Raw genomic sequence first — 20,913 nt, 5'->3', positions numbered from 1 at the left:
GGTCATAAAGCATTTTAAGTGGGGCAAGAAATAGCATAGCATAGCATTATGCTGGATCCCAAATGCCCACAACCTGATTCTTAAACTAGCAATTACCCAGGGCATGCCTGCTGCTCACAAACACTGATGATATCAGCTTTTGTTTGCCAGGAGATTGAGATTCCAAATACCATACCAGAATCTTTAATATGTTGAGCCATTTATATAAAAAACCAAGACATTCCACAACTTCTTCATAAACTTCAATGTGGAAGTCTTACTGCTCCATTGTCTTATGAACAATAGCATCAGAACAGCCAGCTCAGACAGCTGCATGCTTGATAACTCTAGTAAGAGACTTGAAAAGACAATTAAAGTGATGACTGCATAATCTTCAACACTGTGTATAAGTACCAGAAAAAAATTCCTTAATTTCTAAACTTCACCCAGTTAGAAAAAGTGGTTCAGTGCATGAATCTTCTCCCTTCCACAGCAGTGTCTCTTCTCTTCCTTTTTTGAGCACTGAGGATTTCTTCAATTAACTCTTCCTCAGACTCAAGGTCATATGTTATCTTTATTACTGATCACATGGATTAAAGTTGTATCTAGACGTCCCAGCTGAGATCAGGGCACCATTGTGGTAGCCTCTGTGCAAACACACAAGAAGAACCTTTGTGTGTTTGTACAGCACCTAGCACAAATGGTGCCCTGGTTTCAGCTGGGCCTTCTAGATGCTACTCCCTAAACAGCTTACGGTCTAAATAGACAAGGCAAAGTGGGGAAGGCACAAAGCAAAGTGACCTGCGCAAGGGCACACAGCAGCTAGCATGGAATAGAACCTACATTTTCTGACTCCCCATCCAGTGTGCTATCCTAGACCACACTGCCTCCCTCCCCAAATCTTCATCATTCCTGGTTTTATTTAGAGTTGGAAAGTACTGGTTTATTGTTATATATAGACAATACCTCATCCTGACTGCTGATTTGATTGCTCAGTAAAAAGAATAACTTCAGAATGGAACAATGTATTTCCAAACATTTTTATGTTTATATAAATCTAGTTAAGGCAATTACAGCTTGACCTGTAGGTAAATTTAAATCACTTCCGTGAGTCACTTGCTGTATGTCGTAATTTCTGTATCAACAGAATAGCACTCTTAAAAGAGTGTCACTCAGTCTATTTATAAACCCAGAACTGAAATCTGTCATAAACATGCTACAGTTCTTACTCTTAACTATGAGTTTACTATAGGTCAAATCCTGATCCCCTAGAGCAGCATGGTCCAGTGGACTGGGACTGCAGAGACCTGGGATGTATTCCTGGCTCTGCCACTCTACTGGTGTATGAACTTTGGCAAAACACTTCACATCTCTGTGCCTCTGTTTCCACTCCCACTCTCCCCCCACACCCATCTGTCTATATAAAAAGATTCCAGGATTGTCACCCTGTGTCACTCTGAAGCCTAGAATGTCTGTAGAGTCAGTGTGACATGATGGAAGCAGCTACAAGCATAGCTGAGAGCTCTCTTTGTTCAGAATATCACCAGGTTGAATCATCACAGGGTTTCATGGTCTGTTACCATCCAATTTTTAAGTTCTCTGCCATTTTGACATTACAGATTACACCTGTGCAGTGTGTAGCTACAATAAGCCTGTATGTCATGCGAAGAGTCCTAGACTTGTGATATCAGAAGTAACTCAACCAATCATGCCCTTATTCTATGGCTAATTTGCATGCAATTTCATTGGCTGTTTGAGGGGGACTGCATAAATCATAGATTACTTGGCCTAATTCTCACACCTGTGTGCCCACACAACTCAACTCTCCCAGCACACATCCCATCCCCCCACAAAAATCAACCTACACCTACACAAAAGAACACAACCAGCACACACACTAACCCCAAACTTCCCTCTGAAGCCTAGAATGTCTTGAGTGAAGTGATGGAAACAGCTACAAGCATGGTGAGGGCTCTTTTTGTTCATAATATCACCAGAATCAGTCTTCCCTGGGATTTGCAGTCTTACCATCCAATTTTTAATCTCTCAGACATTTTTGGCTTTTTTACATACATAACTTTATGAATTACACATATGTAACAGCACAGGCTTTCAGCTACTAGTCAATGAAATCTTTGGGCCAGTGATTATCTCTCTCCATGTGCGTGCACAGTGCCTAATGAAATGGGACCCCTGTCTTGATGGGGCTGCTCCCATAATATAAACAAAAAACAGCATTGAAGTCAGTTGCAAAATTCCTATTGATTTCAAGGACGCCAGAATTTAGATGTCCAGTACAGGCATTTTATTACTTACATGCTGTAGATGGATTTAGTCACATTTAATTTTTCTGTCATGTTGTACAAGTTAGCAGACTGGCGGATAGAAGGATGGACCAGTGGTTTGGGCACTAATTTAGTACTTGAGTAGACCTGAGTTCAATAACCTGCTCTTCCAGAGACATTTTTGGGTGACGGGCAAATCACTTAGCCTTCTCTGTGCCTCAGTTCCCCATCTGTAAAATGGGGATAATTGCACAGCCCTTCCTCGCAGGGGTGTTGAAAGGATAATTACATTAAAGATTGTGAGATGTTCAGATACTACAGTAATAAGGGTCTTGTGAGACTCTTAGACAGATACTGGTGTGCTGTTTAGTTTATCTGAAAGGCTAGCACTGCTCAAGAGGACGGGAAGATGATGCATATACACAAATCTCAAAATCATTTGTTTTCTACATCTATGTCAATACCACTCAGGCACCATTTTGTAAAGGCCGGGATCATATCCAGAGACTTTGAATCATGTCAATTATGTTTCTGTGAAATTCTTGCATCAGGAAAGTTGCTAATTATTACAATCAAAATCATAGTTAATCATATTTGACACTTATCCTGTTTATTTACATAAAATTCACCTAGTTTTATAGATTGCATTATTGATATCTATATATATCTATGTCTCTCTTTATATATTTTAACACTATAAATTGTGTTTAAATGCTGATAGCTCATACTTTCTGGTTATAAAAGATTCAGTGGAATTTAAAGGGCCAGATACAGGATTGTAAAACTGACTAAATGCTGTCATAGAAAACAAACATGATTGGTGAATTTTTGCTTCATCTTTATCTCACTGATAAACAATTACTAAAGTAAATAAGTGTTCCATGAAACATTCAGTCTGGTATGAGCAATAATTAGAGCCTGATCCAAAGCCCAGTGGAAGTCAGTGGAAGAGTCATTGACTTCAATGGTTCCAGCTCTTACTGAGCCAGATTAACGGGTTTAAACCAATTTGTCCACTGAACTCAGGTCAAATTCAGAAATTAATTAGATAGCCTCCATTTCTGTACATCACAAAACCATCACATCATTTAATTCTCTGTTCAGGAGAGGTGCAGGACTGGAATAACAGATGTTTAAAGCCGGAGGGTACAGCATTGACAGATTCCCTGTGTCGGAAAAACTTGAAGAGACTACTGATTATTATGCGGAACATGCCTGCTTTACTGTTACCTCATCCTCCTGCCTTCTCTGTCCCCATTTGTGTTTCATTCATCTTGTCCTGTTTTTAAAGGGACAGTCCCATAATTAAGCCCTCCTGCAGGTGTCCCGACTTTTTCTTAAAAATGAGCAAATTGTCCTGTATTTTCTGTCTCTCCCTCATCATTACTGGCGGGTCCTGCTGCTGGCCAGATCCCAGCTTGCTAGCCACCTGGCCAGCAGGGGTGTGTGTGTGGGGGTCCAGTGGCCGATGATGGGGGTGGATGTGCAAGGTTGGTGGCAGGGCAGAGCTGCAGCGCATGGGGCTGAACCACTCCCCATGACGGTCTGTCAGCACAGCCCCCTCCCCGCATCCCGGTCTGGACGGCACTGGCTGCACACTGTGAGCTCTGAAGAGATGAGCTCTGCAAAGACACAGGCCAGGTCATCCCTTTCTCCACTCCTCCTGCCCTTCAGCTGGAAGCAGCTCCTGTCCCTGCCCTCCTGCACAGTGCCGAAAGGCTGCTGCTGGCCACATTCTGGTGTGAACCCTGGCTGAAATCTGGAGAGGGAGATACGTGACCCTGCGTGCCCCGCCTCGTGTTGCCTCAAGAAGATGCGGCACCAGGTACCAGGTGGGGTGGGTCTATCCCAGGGACCCAGCCAGGCATGGAGGGCGGAGAGCGCCAGGCAGGGAGGGTCGGTCAGTCATTCCCCACCCCTCACCCCCACCCCCATGTGAGAGAGGTGTATGGGAATGTGCGTGTGTGTGACATCTCCCCGTGTGTGTGTGGGGGGGGGGTAGGGATGTGTGTGAACCCTAAAGCCTTAAAGATAGGAAAGTAAATAAAAAGAATCTGCAGTATTTCTTTTTAACAGGGGTTCAGTCATCTTGATGTTAATTTGAACATTTGTACTGCATAGTTCTGATTGATTGCTGTTGAACTCGCTTGAATATGAGTAATTTTACCAGGTGTCCCGTATTCAGCATAGGGAAATATGGTCACCCTATTCATAAACCTTGATTACAGGCTCAGGGACTGTCTTCTTTTTGCTGTTTCTAGCAATCTTCTGTTTACTACAGCATTCTTGCCTGGAGTCCCTAGGCTTAACTGCAGTATTACCAGTAATATACTATACTACTACGATGACGCCAGTCTACATTTCCTGGTTCAGACATATGCTATTAGTCTGTTGCTTTTATGACCATTAAAGGTGCTGAGAGAGATGAAGTAGGTGAGGTAATATCTTCTATTGGCCCAACACTTCAAACATTAAAAGTACTTGCATTTATATGTAAATACCATTAAAAAACATCCTCAAGATCCTCATTTGGTAGCTAGTACTAGGAAACTAGGAAAAAAACTATTTCCTCCAACAACTTTCTCCTAAAAAACCCACAATGCCCTGTTTTATAAAGCGGAAAAAATAAAACCCAAGAAAAAATAAAAACCAAATCCTTCAGTGAGCTGAATGAAACATAGAAATCCAGTAATATGACACCTTTTTTATTAACTGGTAATTCTCAATTACCTAGCTAACACTCAGTGTTTGTGCTTTGAATTCTGTTGATGCTAGATATGAACTACGGAGAAGGAGATGATTAAGAAACACTCAGGAAGAGTTTGATTTCAGACCAGTGTAATTCAGGAGTAATTTCACTGAAGTCAATGGAGCTCAATCAGTTCAGAACAGCTGTGAGGTCAAAATAAAGGCCTCAAGAATTTGAAGGAAAAAAAGCAGCTGTTATGAGTGTATAAGACACTGACTAATGTTAAGGGTCATATTTATCTTACAGGCTGAGAAAGGCAAGCAGCCAAATGCCAAAGGAAAAGCCTGAGATAATATTTACACCCATTTCTTCTCACTTTAGCGTTTAGCATAGTTAATGTTTAACAATGCCAGTCTGAATCATCTGAATCAGTTTTCTTTTCGTGTAAATTGTGGCCTCCTAATTGTATAGAGGGCATGGTGAATATTATTATTATTACAAGAAGTGGTTTTTTTCCCCTGTGTTCCCCCAAAGAGCTTGGCAGTGCTTGTCCCCATATCCTTGATAGTTCAAATAAATGAATACTTCTCCAGTTGGTGGGGAAAGAAGATTAGCTCTGTTAATAGATTGCAATGCAAATGTGCGTAAGCATATAGAACAATTATTTTATAGCTGGTGTCAAATTTTGTCCTCAGATAAGCAGGCGAAAGTCTCACGGACTACAGTGGGCACTGTGCCCATTTATCAGAGGGCAGAACTGAGCCCACAGATTGTATAATTTTAGATATGATTATCACACTGTTCCCAATCAAGTTCTTTGAAGAGCAAAATATTTATTGTGACTGAAAGTAGATGTTGCTAGGGTTTGAATGGAGATGACGGTTAAAACTGTCTATATTCTTTCCTCTAAGTGAAGTGGTACTCTAAATAGATCCCTTGTTTTAAGATTACTTGGAAGTGATGATATTTTCTAGGACTGACTGAATTTTTTTCTGATGGAAAATAGGATTTTCAACTAAATGAAAGTTTTCATGAAAAGTGGCTGCTTTCCTCAAATTTCTTTTGATGGAAAACTGAACACCCAGATATTTTTGATGTTTTGGTAAATTTTTAGACATTTTCTGGATTTTATTTTATATTTACTTACTTACTTACAAACAGAATTATTGTTGTTTTCATAGAAATTTTCTGATGAAGAAACCTCCATTTTCCAACTAGCTCTACTGTTCTCATAGTCAGGGCCCTACCAAATTCATGGTCCATTTTGGTCAACTTCACTGTCATAGGATTTTTAAAATCATAAATTTCATGATTTCAGCTATTTAAATCTGAAACTTCATGGTGTTTTAATTGTAGGGATCCTGACTCAAAAAGGAATTGTGAGGGGTTCGCAAGGTTATTGTAGGGGGGATTACGAGACTGCTGCCCTTCCTTCTGTGCTGCTACTGGCGGTGCCGCTGCCTTCAGAGCTGGGCAGCTGGGGAAATAAGGATGGTGTGGGATGGTATTGCCACCCTTACTTACTGTGCTACTGTTGGCAGGGTGCTGCCTTCAGAGCTGGGCATCTGGCCAACAGCTGCCGCTCTCTGGCCACCCAGCTCTGAAGGCAGCACAGAAGTAAGGGTGGCAATACCGCAACCTCCTTAAAATAACCTTGTGACCCCCTCCCTGCAGCTCCCTTTTGGGTCAGGACTCCCAATTTGAGAAATGCTGGTCTTCCCTGTGAAATTTGCATAGTATAGGGTAAAAGCACACAGAAGACCCGATTTCACAGGGAGAGACCAGATTTCATGGTCCGTGACATGTTTTTCATGGCCGTGAATTTGGTAGGGCCCTACTCATAGTGGAATGAGCTTAGTGCTTATCCAGGTGTGTTGTAGTCTGATTGATTTTAAGAAAGCAGTCCTCCAGAATGCTTTGGGCAGCTTCCTGACCTTGGGCATTTGCTACATTTTGACAATTTTTTTCCATCATCATTTTTTGCCAGAAAAAAGCTTTGCTGTGAGTATCGAATGAAATATTCTAAACACGTCTCTGACTCCACCCTTGTATACTTGCAGATGAGATTGGATTTCTGCCACTGATTTTTTTCTTTTACATTAAAAATACTTTTCTTATTTGTGCGTCTTCACACTGGACACGCAGAGACCAGGATGCCTGGAACTGGTACAGAAATTTGTACCCCGTGCACAAAAGAACCCAGCTCCAAAGGGGATTCTTCTGAAGCGATGCAGGTAGAGGGGAATTTTGGAGGTATGATGAGGGAGACGGCAGGACAAGACCAGATGATCTGTGTCTAGGCAGCTCTATCAGCCATCCTTCTCTGGAGCCTGCAGCATAGCGTGTTTTCCATAGTTCTGTTTCTCATAGTTTCTGGCACAGTTTGACTGATGTTTCTGCCTATTGCTCATGTGATGAATGTAACTGACCCCAAGAATTACAGGGTGTTGACTGTATTTTTAATACATGGCAAAAGTTCCTGGAGCCGTGGACAGAGAGGCTTTAGCGTTTTGTATAAACCTCAATAAATATCAGATGCAGGATTGTCATTGGCAGTGTGAAGTTCCTATACAGGGGACTTTATTTGTTTTAACAGTACGGTGAACACTTGAAAATGTAGCAGAGGATTGCAGACTGCTACAAAATGTTCAGTAGGGCCAGAGTCACCTTAGACCCCCAATAAGCTTTCAGGTCTGATTCCTTTTATCTATTTCTTCTGCTCACAGTGCCCCCTGAAGGTTACCTGGGCTCTGTTGGCCCAGTAGGAGGAGTGAGTTCCGAAAGAGAAGGGCCGCCACTGAATGCTTAGTTAGCAGCCACAGATGGTTAAAACTAAGGGACTCTTAGCTCAAATATTACCCTCACCTGCTGCTGCAGTTTGAGGACAGAAACTGTGTTTAAGATGGATTCAAACCACTAAGGGCTTTAGAGATCAAAGCTAGCACCTTGAGCTATACCAGGAAGGAAACAGGAAGCCAGTGCAGTTGCTTATGAGCCCAGTATCTTCCCGATGCTGACCCTGCTAGGCAGGTGCACAGCTGCATCAGCTTTAGCTTCTGAGTGCTTTTCAAGTGTAGCCCCGTGAACATCTCATTATAGCAATAGATCAAGAAGTCACAAGAGGATGGATCACAATGGCAAGATCCAGACCCATGACAAAGGTCACAGATGTCTAACCAGACACATGAAAGGTGCATTTATAGGGATATCCTTTCCCCAAAATCCTCCAACTACCTGCTACTGAATCTACTCATTATAGCTATGAGACATCTGTGATCCTGGAGGTACATGTAACTGATCATAAACTAACAATGCATTGCAACAGCCTCAAGTTTAATACCGCTCTTTTTTTTGCCTTGCAGAAGTCAACCTCGGGACACTAATGTCCTGTACCTTGTGTGGACAGGTAGCAACTTGCAAACCCTTAAGCTCCTCGTCATGCAATTTCTTGCTCCAGCCAAAAGTATTCATCTTTACAGGCAGGCCAGTCAAATCACATTTCTTACCTCTAGTTCCTGAGCATTCAGTCCAAAGAGGGGAACAGAAGGGTAGTGGTGGGTATATTGGGTGGGGATTAATTGTCATTAATTAGTTTATACCTTGAGCATGGGAAGGGGAGGATAACACTTCTATAGTGAGTGCTTTTCATCCTCAAAAGTACTAAGGCTACGGAGGCAAAGTCCACAAATAGCCTGCATTTCTTATCAGACACTCAAGCACTTTCAAAAGCATAATTTGCAAAGGCACATATGGTATAAAAGAAATCATGAATTGGACACACATACTTGTAGGACTTCTAAAGTTGTTCTGAAACCCTTGTATAACCCAATTCATCTGTATTTCCTTCCTGAAATTGTGTATCAGTTTGTTGGCTGATTAGTGTATTCAACTGGCAGGAAGGATTACCTGTAACTTGAATGACATAGTAATGAACTTTGCACGTGTAGGATGAAATCTTTGCTGAAGTCAATAGGAGTTTTGCCATTGGCTTTATGGGGCCAGGATTTCACTCTTACTATTAAGCAAATATAGAGGTAGCAGCTCACTAAGTGTAACATTTTAGTCAGCTGTTTTCCCTTTCTCCTTTGCTACCACTTAAAATGTAAACGATTTCTGCACTTTCCAAAAATTGTTAATTATAGTTCTGAACAATTGTTTACTGGACTGTACCAAAATCTAGGACTGTACTAGCAAACTATATAGGAAGGGTGCGTTTAAAAGTAGTGAAGAAACAAACTAGAAAGAGACAAGAAACAAAAGCTAAATATGTTTCTTAGACTCATCATGAGGGCTACTTTTGCAAACTGTAACAACCTTAACTATAGTGGTGTTAACTCCCCCTGACCCCACGAAAACCACACACACTATCATTAAGATCATAGAAATTGTTCATAGCTTTAAACAATAAAGGAAGCAGGAAGGCAAAGGAAAAGCATGTGGATGAATGGCAAGGCAAAAGAGTTTATTCAAGCAAAAAATGCACCCTTCAAAAATTTTTCACCACAGATAGTGATCCTGAGGAAGATAGCTATCCCAAAGCTTGTCATTGAAGGTAATAAAGAAGAGGCACTGTCAGGGATTGAGGAGTTAAAGGAGACATACTTCCCAAGAACAAACTGATAATTCAGTGGGGGAGCAAGATCAAACCCTTAAAATCCAATCTCAGTGGAGCCAGGTGGTATCAATCAAGGAATACTGAAAGAATTAAAGAGAGTGGTTGAGCTGTTAAAAAAAGAAAAGAAATGTACTCTCCACTACAGTAATTAATTTTAATGAGGGTAGTCTCTATTGTACTGATAGATATTTTGAAAAAGATGCTTGGTTGATCTTGGAAATCACATATTTTGTGAACTTTAGTTCAATACCAGGTACATTAGTGGAAACCATAATTAAAGACGGTTATACAATAGACAGAAGAGCATGATAGGATATTTACAAACAGCACAGCTACCGTAAAGGAAAATCATGCCTTTCTAAGCTATAATTGATGTGGACTTTTATAGAAGATATGACAAAGCTCATCAGAACCTATTAAGAAAGCAGTCATCCAGTGAGAAGCAAACTTTTGTCTTGATTAGAAACTTGTGAATAGATGGAAAACAGGGTAGGAATATATTGTCAATTTTCAACAGGGAAGGAGGTTAATGGTAAGGTATCCCACGGAATCGTACTAAGACTGTATTATTTAATATGTATTACTTATCTGAAAAATGAGGATCAGGAGGACAACAGAAGTGGTAAAATTTGCAAATGACCATTATTTAGGTCACCCAGAGAGAAGCCTGCAAGGAACTTAGAATATCAGGGCTGGAAGGGACCTCAGGAGGTCATCTAGTTCAACCCCCTACTTTTCAAAGCAGGACCAATCCCTAATTTTTGCCCCAGATCCCTAAATGGGGCCCCCTCAAGGATTGAACTCACAACCTTGGGTTTAGCAGGCTAATGCTGAAACCACTGAGCTATCACTCCCCCTTCAGAGGGCCCTCACTAAGCTAGCTGAGAGAACATTATGATGGCAGATGAAATTCAATATGGACAGTCCAGAACAGAATCAGGGGGAAATTTCTATCTACTGCATCAAGTCCTCAACTTTCTACAAACCCTTGGAGATATCCCATTCAAGTACTGACCCAGCCTGTTCCTATTTTATCTTTGAAGATCTGGCTTCATTACAGCATAAAGTGATTTGGCTGTTACATTCATTCTGAATGTGTTAATTGGAAATATTTGGATATTTCTCCCAATAAGGCAATGGGGGAAAAAAAAGCAGTTATGCTTTTGAAACTTCTTTTTTAAAATTTAAATTTACATATGGGAGATAAAGTTCATGCTGCTCTCTTAATGCAATCAAAAAGCAGAGATTTACATATCCGGATGCTATCTAGCTGGCTCATTAGAGGCAAACAATACTTCCCACTGAACTCAGCTGCAGCCATTCAGAATGAACACGTTACTCCTATAATTCACAAAGCAAACTTCATGTTTTGAGGAGATAAACAACAGAAATTTAGTTCTTTGTAGCAGTGTTATTTTCAGCCAGGCCTTAAGCCAAAAATTTAGTTTTATATAATAGCAGAAATTTTACTACTTGAACATTTTTATGGAGAAACAGATGTTGCTTTGTGACAGAGAAACCCAGTCTGCAAAATGAGCAGCGTGTCTTGTATAACCCTTCCCCCCCCAACACACTGCAGCTTTGTCAGAATGGGATATATTTATATAATAACTTGATTCTGTCCATTTTAGGGTTTGTCAAAACTGCAGGTTACTGTGCGGCAAGCCAGGGTGTGAATCTGCAGCGCACCAGGTTGCTGTGTGGCAACGTCCATGTGGACTCTGTTACTGCTCACAGGAAGTCCCAGAGTGTGGCTTAGCACTACTTGAAAATGTCCACATAGGACGTTACTGCATGGCAAGCTGGTGCTTGGCAAGCCCATAGTTTCTAACCACCTCATAATCTTTAATGTGTTTATCCTCAACACTGAGGTAGGAAAGTACTGTTATCCCCATTTTACAGGCAGATAACTGGGGCACAGAGAGACAGTGGACTCATCCTCACTGCAGCATTCGCTTGAATTATCTACGCTGGTTAACTCCTCTTGAGTTAGGCTAGTTCGAGTGTGAGTAACCACGCTGCAAAACGCCACTTGGGCTGCCCACAATGATTGGAACAGTGGCATAGAGTAGCGAAGTCCCAACTTCATTACTAGCTCCAGCATCAGCAGCACTCGCACTTTAACCCACATCCACGGATGGGCCAGCTCGCTCACAGTTTACAAAGCCACCTAACTTAAGCTAGTGATTTGTGTGTGCAGAGGGGAGTCAGGTTAGGGGCAACATTCGAGTTATGCCACAAGCTAACACTGCAAGGTCACGCTAAGTCTGTGGCAGAGCAGAGGCTTGAGCCCAGATCTCCAAAGTTCCAGACTAGCACACGAACTAACTAACTACCTACCAGTCCATCTTTCCTCTGTGATTGCAGATCCTTCAATAAAGTTGCTCAGGGTCCAGTTCAAAGGAAGTACTATGTTTACGGAAATAACTGTTCAGGACAGCAGATTAGCATGTTACTTGCATGGGAAAACCTGGCTTAGTGTACATTGTCAGTAGCAAAATTTATATTTTAGATTATTCACAAATTTCAACATGTATTAATGTGAAAACTCCCCTCCCTTTCGGCCAGAACAGTTGTATTAGGCCATGAACCTTGCCTCTTCTGAATGTTATTGAGGACAAGTAGTCAATATCTTCATCAGTAGGAGCTGTATAGGTAATACCTTATGCACAATTTGAATACCAAGCACTTCCTCATTTAATTATCAAGCAGCTTCTTTTTCAGCATAAATCACCCTTGGGAATTTGTTCATATTTTAGAAGTTTATCTTTAAATGCAGACACTCATGGACAGAGATGCAATTCATAATGGAGCTGGAGAAGAAATGATGGCTAGTTACTGGAAAAATATCTCCTGTTATTGAACATCAGTGGAGCTAAATTTGGGATATTGTTAAAACCAGTGAAACTTTTAATAAAACTCAGATTAATTTCAGAGAACATGGAATCCATTCTCTCCCCCACCCCCAATACTTGGACTCCATGAAAATGCTCTGGTGGGCTTCCAGATTTAGAGATGTGCATAGTGGAGATGTTAATTTAAAACATACCAGACAAAGTGTAATTAGTGACTTGTAGTGCATTTCAATGTTCAAGTTTGGTTTTATATCTTTGTCAGTTAATACTGACTATCTGTATTGATATCACTATATCTTGCACTCTGAATTATTTACTGAAGATTAATTTGTTTGTGTATTCTTATAGCCGCAGATCTGGCCAGTATACAATGAACCATGAGAACTCTAAGAAGTCCACAGAGAGGCCACAATTTGACCGCTCAAGTTCCCAGGATTCCGTGGATGAGTTGTCTATGGATGACTATTGGAAAGAACTTGAAAACATCCATGAAACCAGCGAAAATAATCATAAAGAGCAAGAAGTGGTTGTGGTGAAAGAGCCTGATGGTAACATTTTGATGAACGATTATTTTAGTGACCACTGATTTTGAGTACCCAGTTTTGAGACACCTTAGGATTCATTTTCAGAGGTGCTGAGGACCCAACAACTCCAAATGAATCAATAAGAGCTCCCCAGCACCTCTACAAATCAGGCCTTGGGTGCCTTAAATTGGACACCCAAAAATGAGGTACCCCAAATTTGTGGCTGCTTTAAAAAAAAAATCTGTCCTTAAAGAGTTATGCCAGAGTAGCTAAAATAAGTTTTATTTTCCTTAAAAGGTATTCCCAGATATTCTCTATTTTCAAATTATACTAGTTTAGGATTTATAGACAGATTATATTCTTGTGCTTAGGAAGAAAAGGATTTGTTAATACAATTAGTAATTACAATAGGTACGATAAAATTGCATAATGGGCATACAATCTCATGCTTCAGAACAGAAGCCAACCACTGACTACCTGGGTTTAGGAAGCAACAACTCCTACAGTTGTGACATGGTATAATCTGTTATGGGGGGTTTAGACCTTCCTGTGAAAAATCAGGTACCCGTCCCTGTCAGAGACAGGATTTTGGACGAGGTGAATCCAATATGGCAACCGCTGACTTTTCCGATAAAGATCCAAAGCCCTGAATACCAGAATGTAAAAGTAATCTAAATTTAAAGGAAGCATTTATTTTCAACAATATGGTGTGCGCTTCCCCCAAAGATACAAAATTGTTAGGAAACTCCCCCTCCCCCCAAATTCTGAAAATGGTAAATTAAAGTTTTGGGGTGGGATTTTCAAAGATGATCAATGAGTTAGTAGCACAAATCTCATAGGCTTTCAGGGGGCCTCGTGCTCATACTAGCCCCCATAGGCACTTTTACCTGAGGGTGGGATTTCAGAAGAAGGTAACAAACTACGCTACAGATTCCTTGTTTCTAGTCCTTACTCCAAATTCTGAACTTCCTGCTGGGGGAAAACTCCAAGTCAATGGGGAGTTTTGTCCAAGTAAGAAGTTCAGGCTATTGCCCCAATGCAGTAACAAATTTGTAATACAGACTCTACCGCTGTTCAGTGAGAGCTCTACTCTTTCACTTGTCCATGAATACAAAGATGCTCACCAGGGTTTAAGAGACAGTAGGCTACAATGAATATAAATATGAAAGATTATGTGCCAGATTAATCTCTCAGATAAACTGATGTTAATCCAGGGCTACTCCATTGATTTAACTGAGATGAGAATCCAGCTCTACATACTTAATGACCATTAAACACTTGAGGGCAACATCAAAGGTCAGTACAATCCACTCCACATCAGTACAGGGTTTGGTAGCAATTTTTAAACAAGCACGATTATGTAAAAATGTGTTTGAAGAGTACAGTTTATATTACACTCTTGGTCAATCACAATAATTAACAGATGCCTTCTGCCTTTCTGCAATGAATGGTCAATAAAAGATACATCATCAGCTAGAAACAACAAAGCAGTGATCATCTTACTGCATATCAGTACAGATTAGAGACGGCATCAGTATAGATAATTAAAAATTGCATTAAAATTGCCTATTAGATTGAATAAGCCCTGATCAAATTGAACTAGATCACACTAGTGAAAAGCTATAGGAATTAATGTACTAAAAAAACAACAAGGCACACAAATTTAAGTTAATGGTATAAAAAGATTGAGTACTAAACTATAAATAAAGTGGTTCTGATTAAAGGCTTTCAAGCTTCCTCCCACCCACCCCCTCCACTGGAATAGGGACAGCTGGCAGAGAAAGAGATCTTAACTGCTTAGTTAGAAGTTGAAACAGTGAAGAGCAGTAAGGATCACGTTTGTAAATGGCATATGAAGGATTAATCCATAGAAATTAATTAGCATGTTACAAGGTAGATGGTTATAAGTACCTCAGCAGAAGGTGCTATAGACTGTTCTAAACCACCTGTTGACTTGTCAAACTCTATCACAATCCACAGTAACATAATTTTTTTAGAGCGTTAATCACGTATTAACTGTTTAGACACCATAAGAGTCCCCTTAATATAATGTGTGACCATGCTAAGAATTGCACTCCACTTGCAGATACTCCTGGACCTTTTCCTGTAGGTTCACACAGACTACACGGTGTGGCTTTAACCCACTGTGCTCAGCTACAGAGCTCAGACCCAAAAATCTAGCATTCATGTCCTTTGATTTTTCTCTTGTCTCCTGGCACAGAGGGAGAATTGGAAGAAGAGTGGTTAAAGGAAGCTGGGCTGTCAAACCTTTTTAGTGAGAGCACAGGAGATTCCCTAGACAGCATGGTGTTTCTGTCCACATTGACGCGAACTCAGACAGCAGCAGTACAGAAGCGAGTGGAGACTGTCTCACAAACCCTGAGGAAAAAAAACAAGCCGTACCATGTTCCTGACGTCAGAGATATCTTCAGGCAACAAAGTGATTCAAAGGAAAAAGTAAGCTCCTTAGTGTGGTTTGGCTTTGTTCTACTTTGCTGAAACCCTGGCTGGCCTTTTCAGAAGGGTTCAGTACTGGCCTAACTCTGCTCCCTAAAGTCAATAGTAAAACTCCCACTGACTTCAGTGGCAGCAAAGTTAGGCCAATGCTGAATACATTTAGCATGTAGAGTGGAGTTTTCAAAAGCAAATATTAAACATAAAAAGGAAGAGCTATTCTTCCCTACACAGGAGTAAGCCACACATGGAAGAAGAAACTTGGATTCAGTATAGGGAGTTGCCTGGTAATTTTTCTGTTGTGAGGGTTGGGGTTTGACCTCTTTTCCCTTCCAGCCCCCCAAAGCAGCAGCTAGGCATTCAGCCGGGAGAAGATACTGATCTGATGGTGGCGCAGGGCCATCCACATGGAGGCCTTGTTCCTTGACATTCGCTTTGTGGCCACTTACCCTCATTTTTGTTCCTGAGCATTGCACTTCAAGTGGTGGCAGCGAGGTGGAGAAACTGAGACCAGTTGATTTCCTCCCACACTTGACCCATCCCTTCTAACACCGTGGAACTAAAATTCTCCAGAGGAAGTTTGTAAGCTACATGCTGCAGAGACAGAACTTCTCCTTCACCAAGATCTGGCTCCCTTCTGCATATGGATGGGGAGGGGAATATGGGACTTGGGACCGTTAATTCTGCAAAACATTCTGGGGCCCATTTTGTAGGAAACAGGTTATACCAAAGAGTGAAGTTGTGTTATACATTGTTATACCGTTAGATCGCAGAGGCGGGATAAAATGCAGTTTAGAGCAGTGTCATTTCACTCTTAACTGTGTTAATTCAGCATGAAAAAGGACATTCAGGTTCTTGTATTCAAGCCATAAATTATGCAGCACAAACGAGTACCTGTAATCTTGCAGCATGTACCAAAGAGAAGGCTCTAAATAGGAAAAAAAAGAAAAATCTTCCTACACTGTCCCTTCCATGCCACAAAACAGGAGTGAAGCCTCTCTGCTGCTGATACTCCAACCTAATACAGCCTCTGCCTATTTTCTGTATCCCTCCTCTACCAACAGGAAAGAGGTAGGACAGGAAAAAAGCTATCGAGTCATGGATCCTTCCCTGCCATCCTTCCCTGCCATGTCCCCAAAGAGCAGCTGTGTGACTGCACAGAGTCCTCTGGAGCTATGCTCTTTGTGCATTGGGATTGCATATACCCTGCAAAAGCTCCCCGCCTCCTGCTCTGCCCCGCCCCAGGCTGTGGAACAGCCGTAGATCTGGCGCTCTCTGCACTCACAGAGGTGGGAGTAGGATTTGCCTTTCAGGATCTAGGATTTTAAAACAAAATGAACCTGACTTGTTTTTCCACCAAAATTTTGCAGTTCACCCTTATTCTCCCCAAGTCTTGGGCTGTACAGAACTTATCTAAAATGCCAGGCAAGAGCCAGATCACTAAATATCTAGTTAACATTCTGGGCTGTGCAGGGAGTTAATGAAACTTTAATATGGAAATAAGAAACTGTCTGGACCATGCGTATGAGGATTTCCTGGCAAATACTGTATCCATAATAATCTTAGACATAAACAAGCAATGGAACTTCAGAAGTTTTGTTTGTTTATAAACGCAGGGCTGGATTGTAGTTGGTCCTGCAAGGCTGCACTATGGGAGCAAAAATGGCAGAAGTGGCCTTTGTCCTCCCTCCCTTCTTGTCCCTTTGTGGCGTGGACCAGCTATACAGTTGCTGGGAATGCAAGCAGTATGCACAGCTAACATCGCTAGCCTCCCCCGACAAGGACTGGGATGGCAGCAGGGCCAGATCTGTCTTGGACCCATCAAATCACAGGAGGGAGTGCATGCTACATTCTGCACCAGGGCGACAGGGCTTCTGCTGCAGCTTGTGCTTTTGGGCTGAGTCAATCAGAATTCCTCCTGGGAGCTCCCACCGAAATATTATAATAATAATAATACCTAGTTCCTATATAATGCTTTTCACCCGTACAACTCAAAGCACTTTACAAAGGAGGTCAGTGTCATATGCCTCTTTTACAGATAAAGAAACAGAGCCACTGTGAGGTTGAAGTGACTTGCACAAGGTCACACAGCAGGCCAGTGGCGGAGCCAGGAATTGACCTCAGCTCTCCTGAGTCCCAGTTCTGTGGTTATATTACATATAATCTCCCCCTCTACAGCCCCGCCAGCGCAGACTGTGGCTTTAATTCACATTTTAGCCTTTCCCATTCATTTTGCATATTATGGTGGAGCTGTAATGACATCTGAACTAAGTTTGTGTCTAATTGTGTTTTTGGTCAAGGGACTTAATTTCCTATGTCCCATGTCTGTGATTAAGAGGCTCTTATCAAACACCCCAGTCCCACAACTGACAGTGCATGGGTGGACTGCTACACCCCCAGGGAGTTCCATTGACTTCAGAGGGGCTCTCCTTGGTTGCAAGTCTACCACTCACAAGATCAGGGCCAAAGGAGTTGCTTACATTCTGTTGTTTGGTGTAATAAGCTATTGGTATTTGAGCTTAGAGATGACTTGGTTTCTCTTTGCTTTTTTAGGTCTCTGATGAGAGTGAGCCCTCATCTGTGACAGCAAGAGAGAATAAAAATGAAGCTCAAGATGAAGTGAAAGATGGTAATGCTGAGCAGCTCCTCTGCTCTTTTTTTCTGTTCCATAGTGTCTTAGCTTCACGGCATACTGAAGAACAGGTCCACATTTTCAGTAACATTTCAGAGAAAAAAAGCCACTGGATAAACTGTATGAATATAGCTGTGGACCACATCTTTCCAAGTTTGTAACATTTTAAAATGCATTTATAGATGGTGTCCTTTGAAAAGTCTGGTAAATCTTGTGATAATTTTACAGCAGAATGCTTTGATAAAGGTCCGCACCAATGGCTCATTCTTAGCTCTTCATTTTTATCCCTTTGGTTGTCTCTCTTCTGCACTTTCAACACAAGAAACAAGAGCTGTGGAAAAGCTCATCAGTAAATATGAGAGAGCAAGAGCAAAAGAAGTAAGAAAAATGTAAGGATTTGCTATATATTTAGGGCTCAAAGTGAGAGAAAATATCAGTGTTTAATTAGTTGACTATATTCATGGAGAGAACAGAAAGTAGGGGGAGTTCTTTGCCTTTAGGGGTAGGTTCTGCCGTGCCCTATCCAGTTGAACAACAGGGTGAGGTACAGAGAGGGCATAAAGACCAGCCCACATAGGGGCAGGGCCTAATTGCAGCCCTTTGATGAAATCTTGGCCTTCCTAAAATCAATGGCAAAACTCCCACTGATTTCAGTGAATCCAGATTTCACCCCTTGTGCTTGACAGTAGCTCTCCAGCCCCCTGTAGTAAGGGGTTGTGGCTGGTTTGCATCTCCTATGTCTCCTGGAGCTCCTGTTGGGGCTATGCAGCTGCTCACCACTTGCAACAGTACTCTGAACCATAAAGGTACAATCAAGTCGTAGTTCCAGCCACTCAAGTCCTGAATTTGGCCTAAATACTTCTATTATTTTTCTAGAGACTTACTCTTTCCTTTAAAAAAAACCCAACAAGTGACTGGAGGGCATCTAGATATTATACTGGACACTTTGTAGATACATATACAGGAAGACTGATTAACCACCTCCAAATTTTAGAATGTGTATCCAAAGTATTTTGGAGAAATAGCTAACAGAGGGTTAAAAACAGGAAAGATGAATAACAAAACATACACAATGTAAAAAGAGAGGAGAAGGAGAGAGAGGTAGAAATGAGCCCCCCACAGTTCTTGTGTTTCCAGAAGCATTATTAATCTTACCCTTTCCTGCTTTCAGCAAACCTTTCATTGGTAAGAACTGTGAACAAGTGGGAGAGCTGCCAAAATGCTGGGTCAGCACAAGGGAAGGAAGAGAAGCCTGGTGCTTGTGTCAATAAACTACACTAAAATTTGGAGCTGGAAAATTACCAAGCAATTATTGCAGAGTTTTATCACATCTGGTGATTTTTTTCCAGTGGCCTGATGAACCCTTTAGAAATGGGAAATTCTGAAAGGCAAATTCCATATGTTAGCTCTCCCTAGCGCAGATTGCGATGGGCAAGGCAAATGTAGCCTACTTACATCCTAATACACTTCTGCTTTTGCCAGCATGCTAAAGTGGGCTCTGCTCTTGAGATTAGAACAAGAAGAAAATCAGTTCATTTTTGCAGGAAAGCCATCCAACTTGAGCTGCATTAAAATCTGCTGCACCTGTTTCAGGACTGTCATGATCCCTTTCTTCTAGAATAATGAGCTAATTGGTGTAATGTAAACAGTGATTGGCTTTAAAGGCAATAAATAAACATTGTCGGAGTTTCAAAGACACCAAATACCTATGAAATCTAAATCCAGAGGCATTGTAAAGTTAAAATGCTTTTACCAGTTTTACCTGAAAAATGCACTAGTATCATTTGTTATAATAGATTTTTACTTTTTTTAGAAATTTAAATCATAGTGATGCCTCTGTTTTCTACATTCCATATTTTTAAACTTGTTAATGGCTGTGAAATCTATGGTTTGTCGTATTCTGAAAGTGATGATTGCTCCTAGTTAGGTGTCTGAAGCGTCCATTTCTCAAGAGCATCTGACTGAAGTGCCAAATTGAGGATGGTGATGCTATAATAATACCTCGCTTTTTTTTATCAGCAGATCTCAAAGTGTTTTACAGAAATGTTCATAGGATCTCTAGCCCCATTTTACAGAAGGGGAAATGAGACAAGATCAGTAGCAGATCCAGGACTAGAACTGAGGTCTCTTGAGTCCCATGGTCTGTCCACTAGGCCACACTGCCTACTACTGTTATTGATAATTATACTGAAAATTCCATGGAGCATGTGAACTCAGATTCCTTGAGCCTGTTCCCGTCCCTTTTTTTCTTCTACCCTAACCTAAACTCTTCCTTGGTTGAACAGATGTCAGCAAACTCAGGAAATAATGTGAAAGGTTCCCCATTGTTCACATTTTTTGTTCTTTCCTGACTGGCCCAATCCAGGGGGGACAGTTCAGTCTAGTCAATTAGTCCTAGTATGTTTAGTATCCATGGGGAGGTTCATTTATTTGGATTTCTTGAAACCTCTATCTCCATGGCTTTTGTGTGTATATCTACAAAACAAAAATAAAATCCAAAGGACACTCATTGAGCTGCCAAACATCATTTGCCAGGCTACCTGCTATATGCCTAACAGAAATTACAATAATCTCACAGATTTAACCATCCACAACCCTCACTCCTTTATCAAAATCCCCCCAAAAAAATCACAGCATGCCCTGAAGGTAAATAGATGCAGTGCTCTTTAGATGATCATGTAAAGGAGCTCAGGTAAGAGTTAAGGATAGTGAGAACATGTGCTGCTTCCTCAGGAAAAGATATTCTAAGAAAAAAACATAAACAAACTGAGAACTCACCACTCAGAGTAGCAACAGCCAAGACAAAATGACTAATGTAGGGCTGCAGCTGGTTATCTCTTCCAGATTCAAAGGGCCAGCTTCCAGGGTAAGCATGCTGAG

At 41.3% G+C, this 20,913-nt stretch overlaps 1 protein-coding gene across 3 annotated transcripts in view; it reads left to right on the top strand.

Moving 5' to 3' along the window:
* Window positions 1-20,913, top strand: part of ARHGAP18 (Rho GTPase activating protein 18) — a 121,521-nt gene that overhangs the window by 59,415 nt on the left and 41,193 nt on the right. For all 3 annotated transcript variants that reach the window (XM_073337273.2, XM_073337272.2, XM_073337275.2), the window contains exons 2-4: window positions 12,772-12,971; window positions 15,169-15,404; window positions 17,955-18,030. In XM_073337273.2, the coding sequence (XP_073193374.2) occupies window positions 12,772-12,971; window positions 15,169-15,404; window positions 17,955-18,030 (512 nt within the window). The remainder of the gene's footprint in view (window positions 1-12,771; window positions 12,972-15,168; window positions 15,405-17,954; window positions 18,031-20,913) is intronic.

The sequence above is a fragment of the Lepidochelys kempii genome, chromosome 3 (assembly GCF_965140285.1).
Source record: "Lepidochelys kempii isolate rLepKem1 chromosome 3, rLepKem1.hap1, whole genome shotgun sequence".
Classification (NCBI taxonomy): domain Eukaryota; kingdom Metazoa; phylum Chordata; order Testudines; family Cheloniidae; genus Lepidochelys; species Lepidochelys kempii.
The sequence above is the reverse complement of the archived record's forward strand: the minus strand, read 5'-3'. Positions and strand labels throughout refer to the sequence as shown.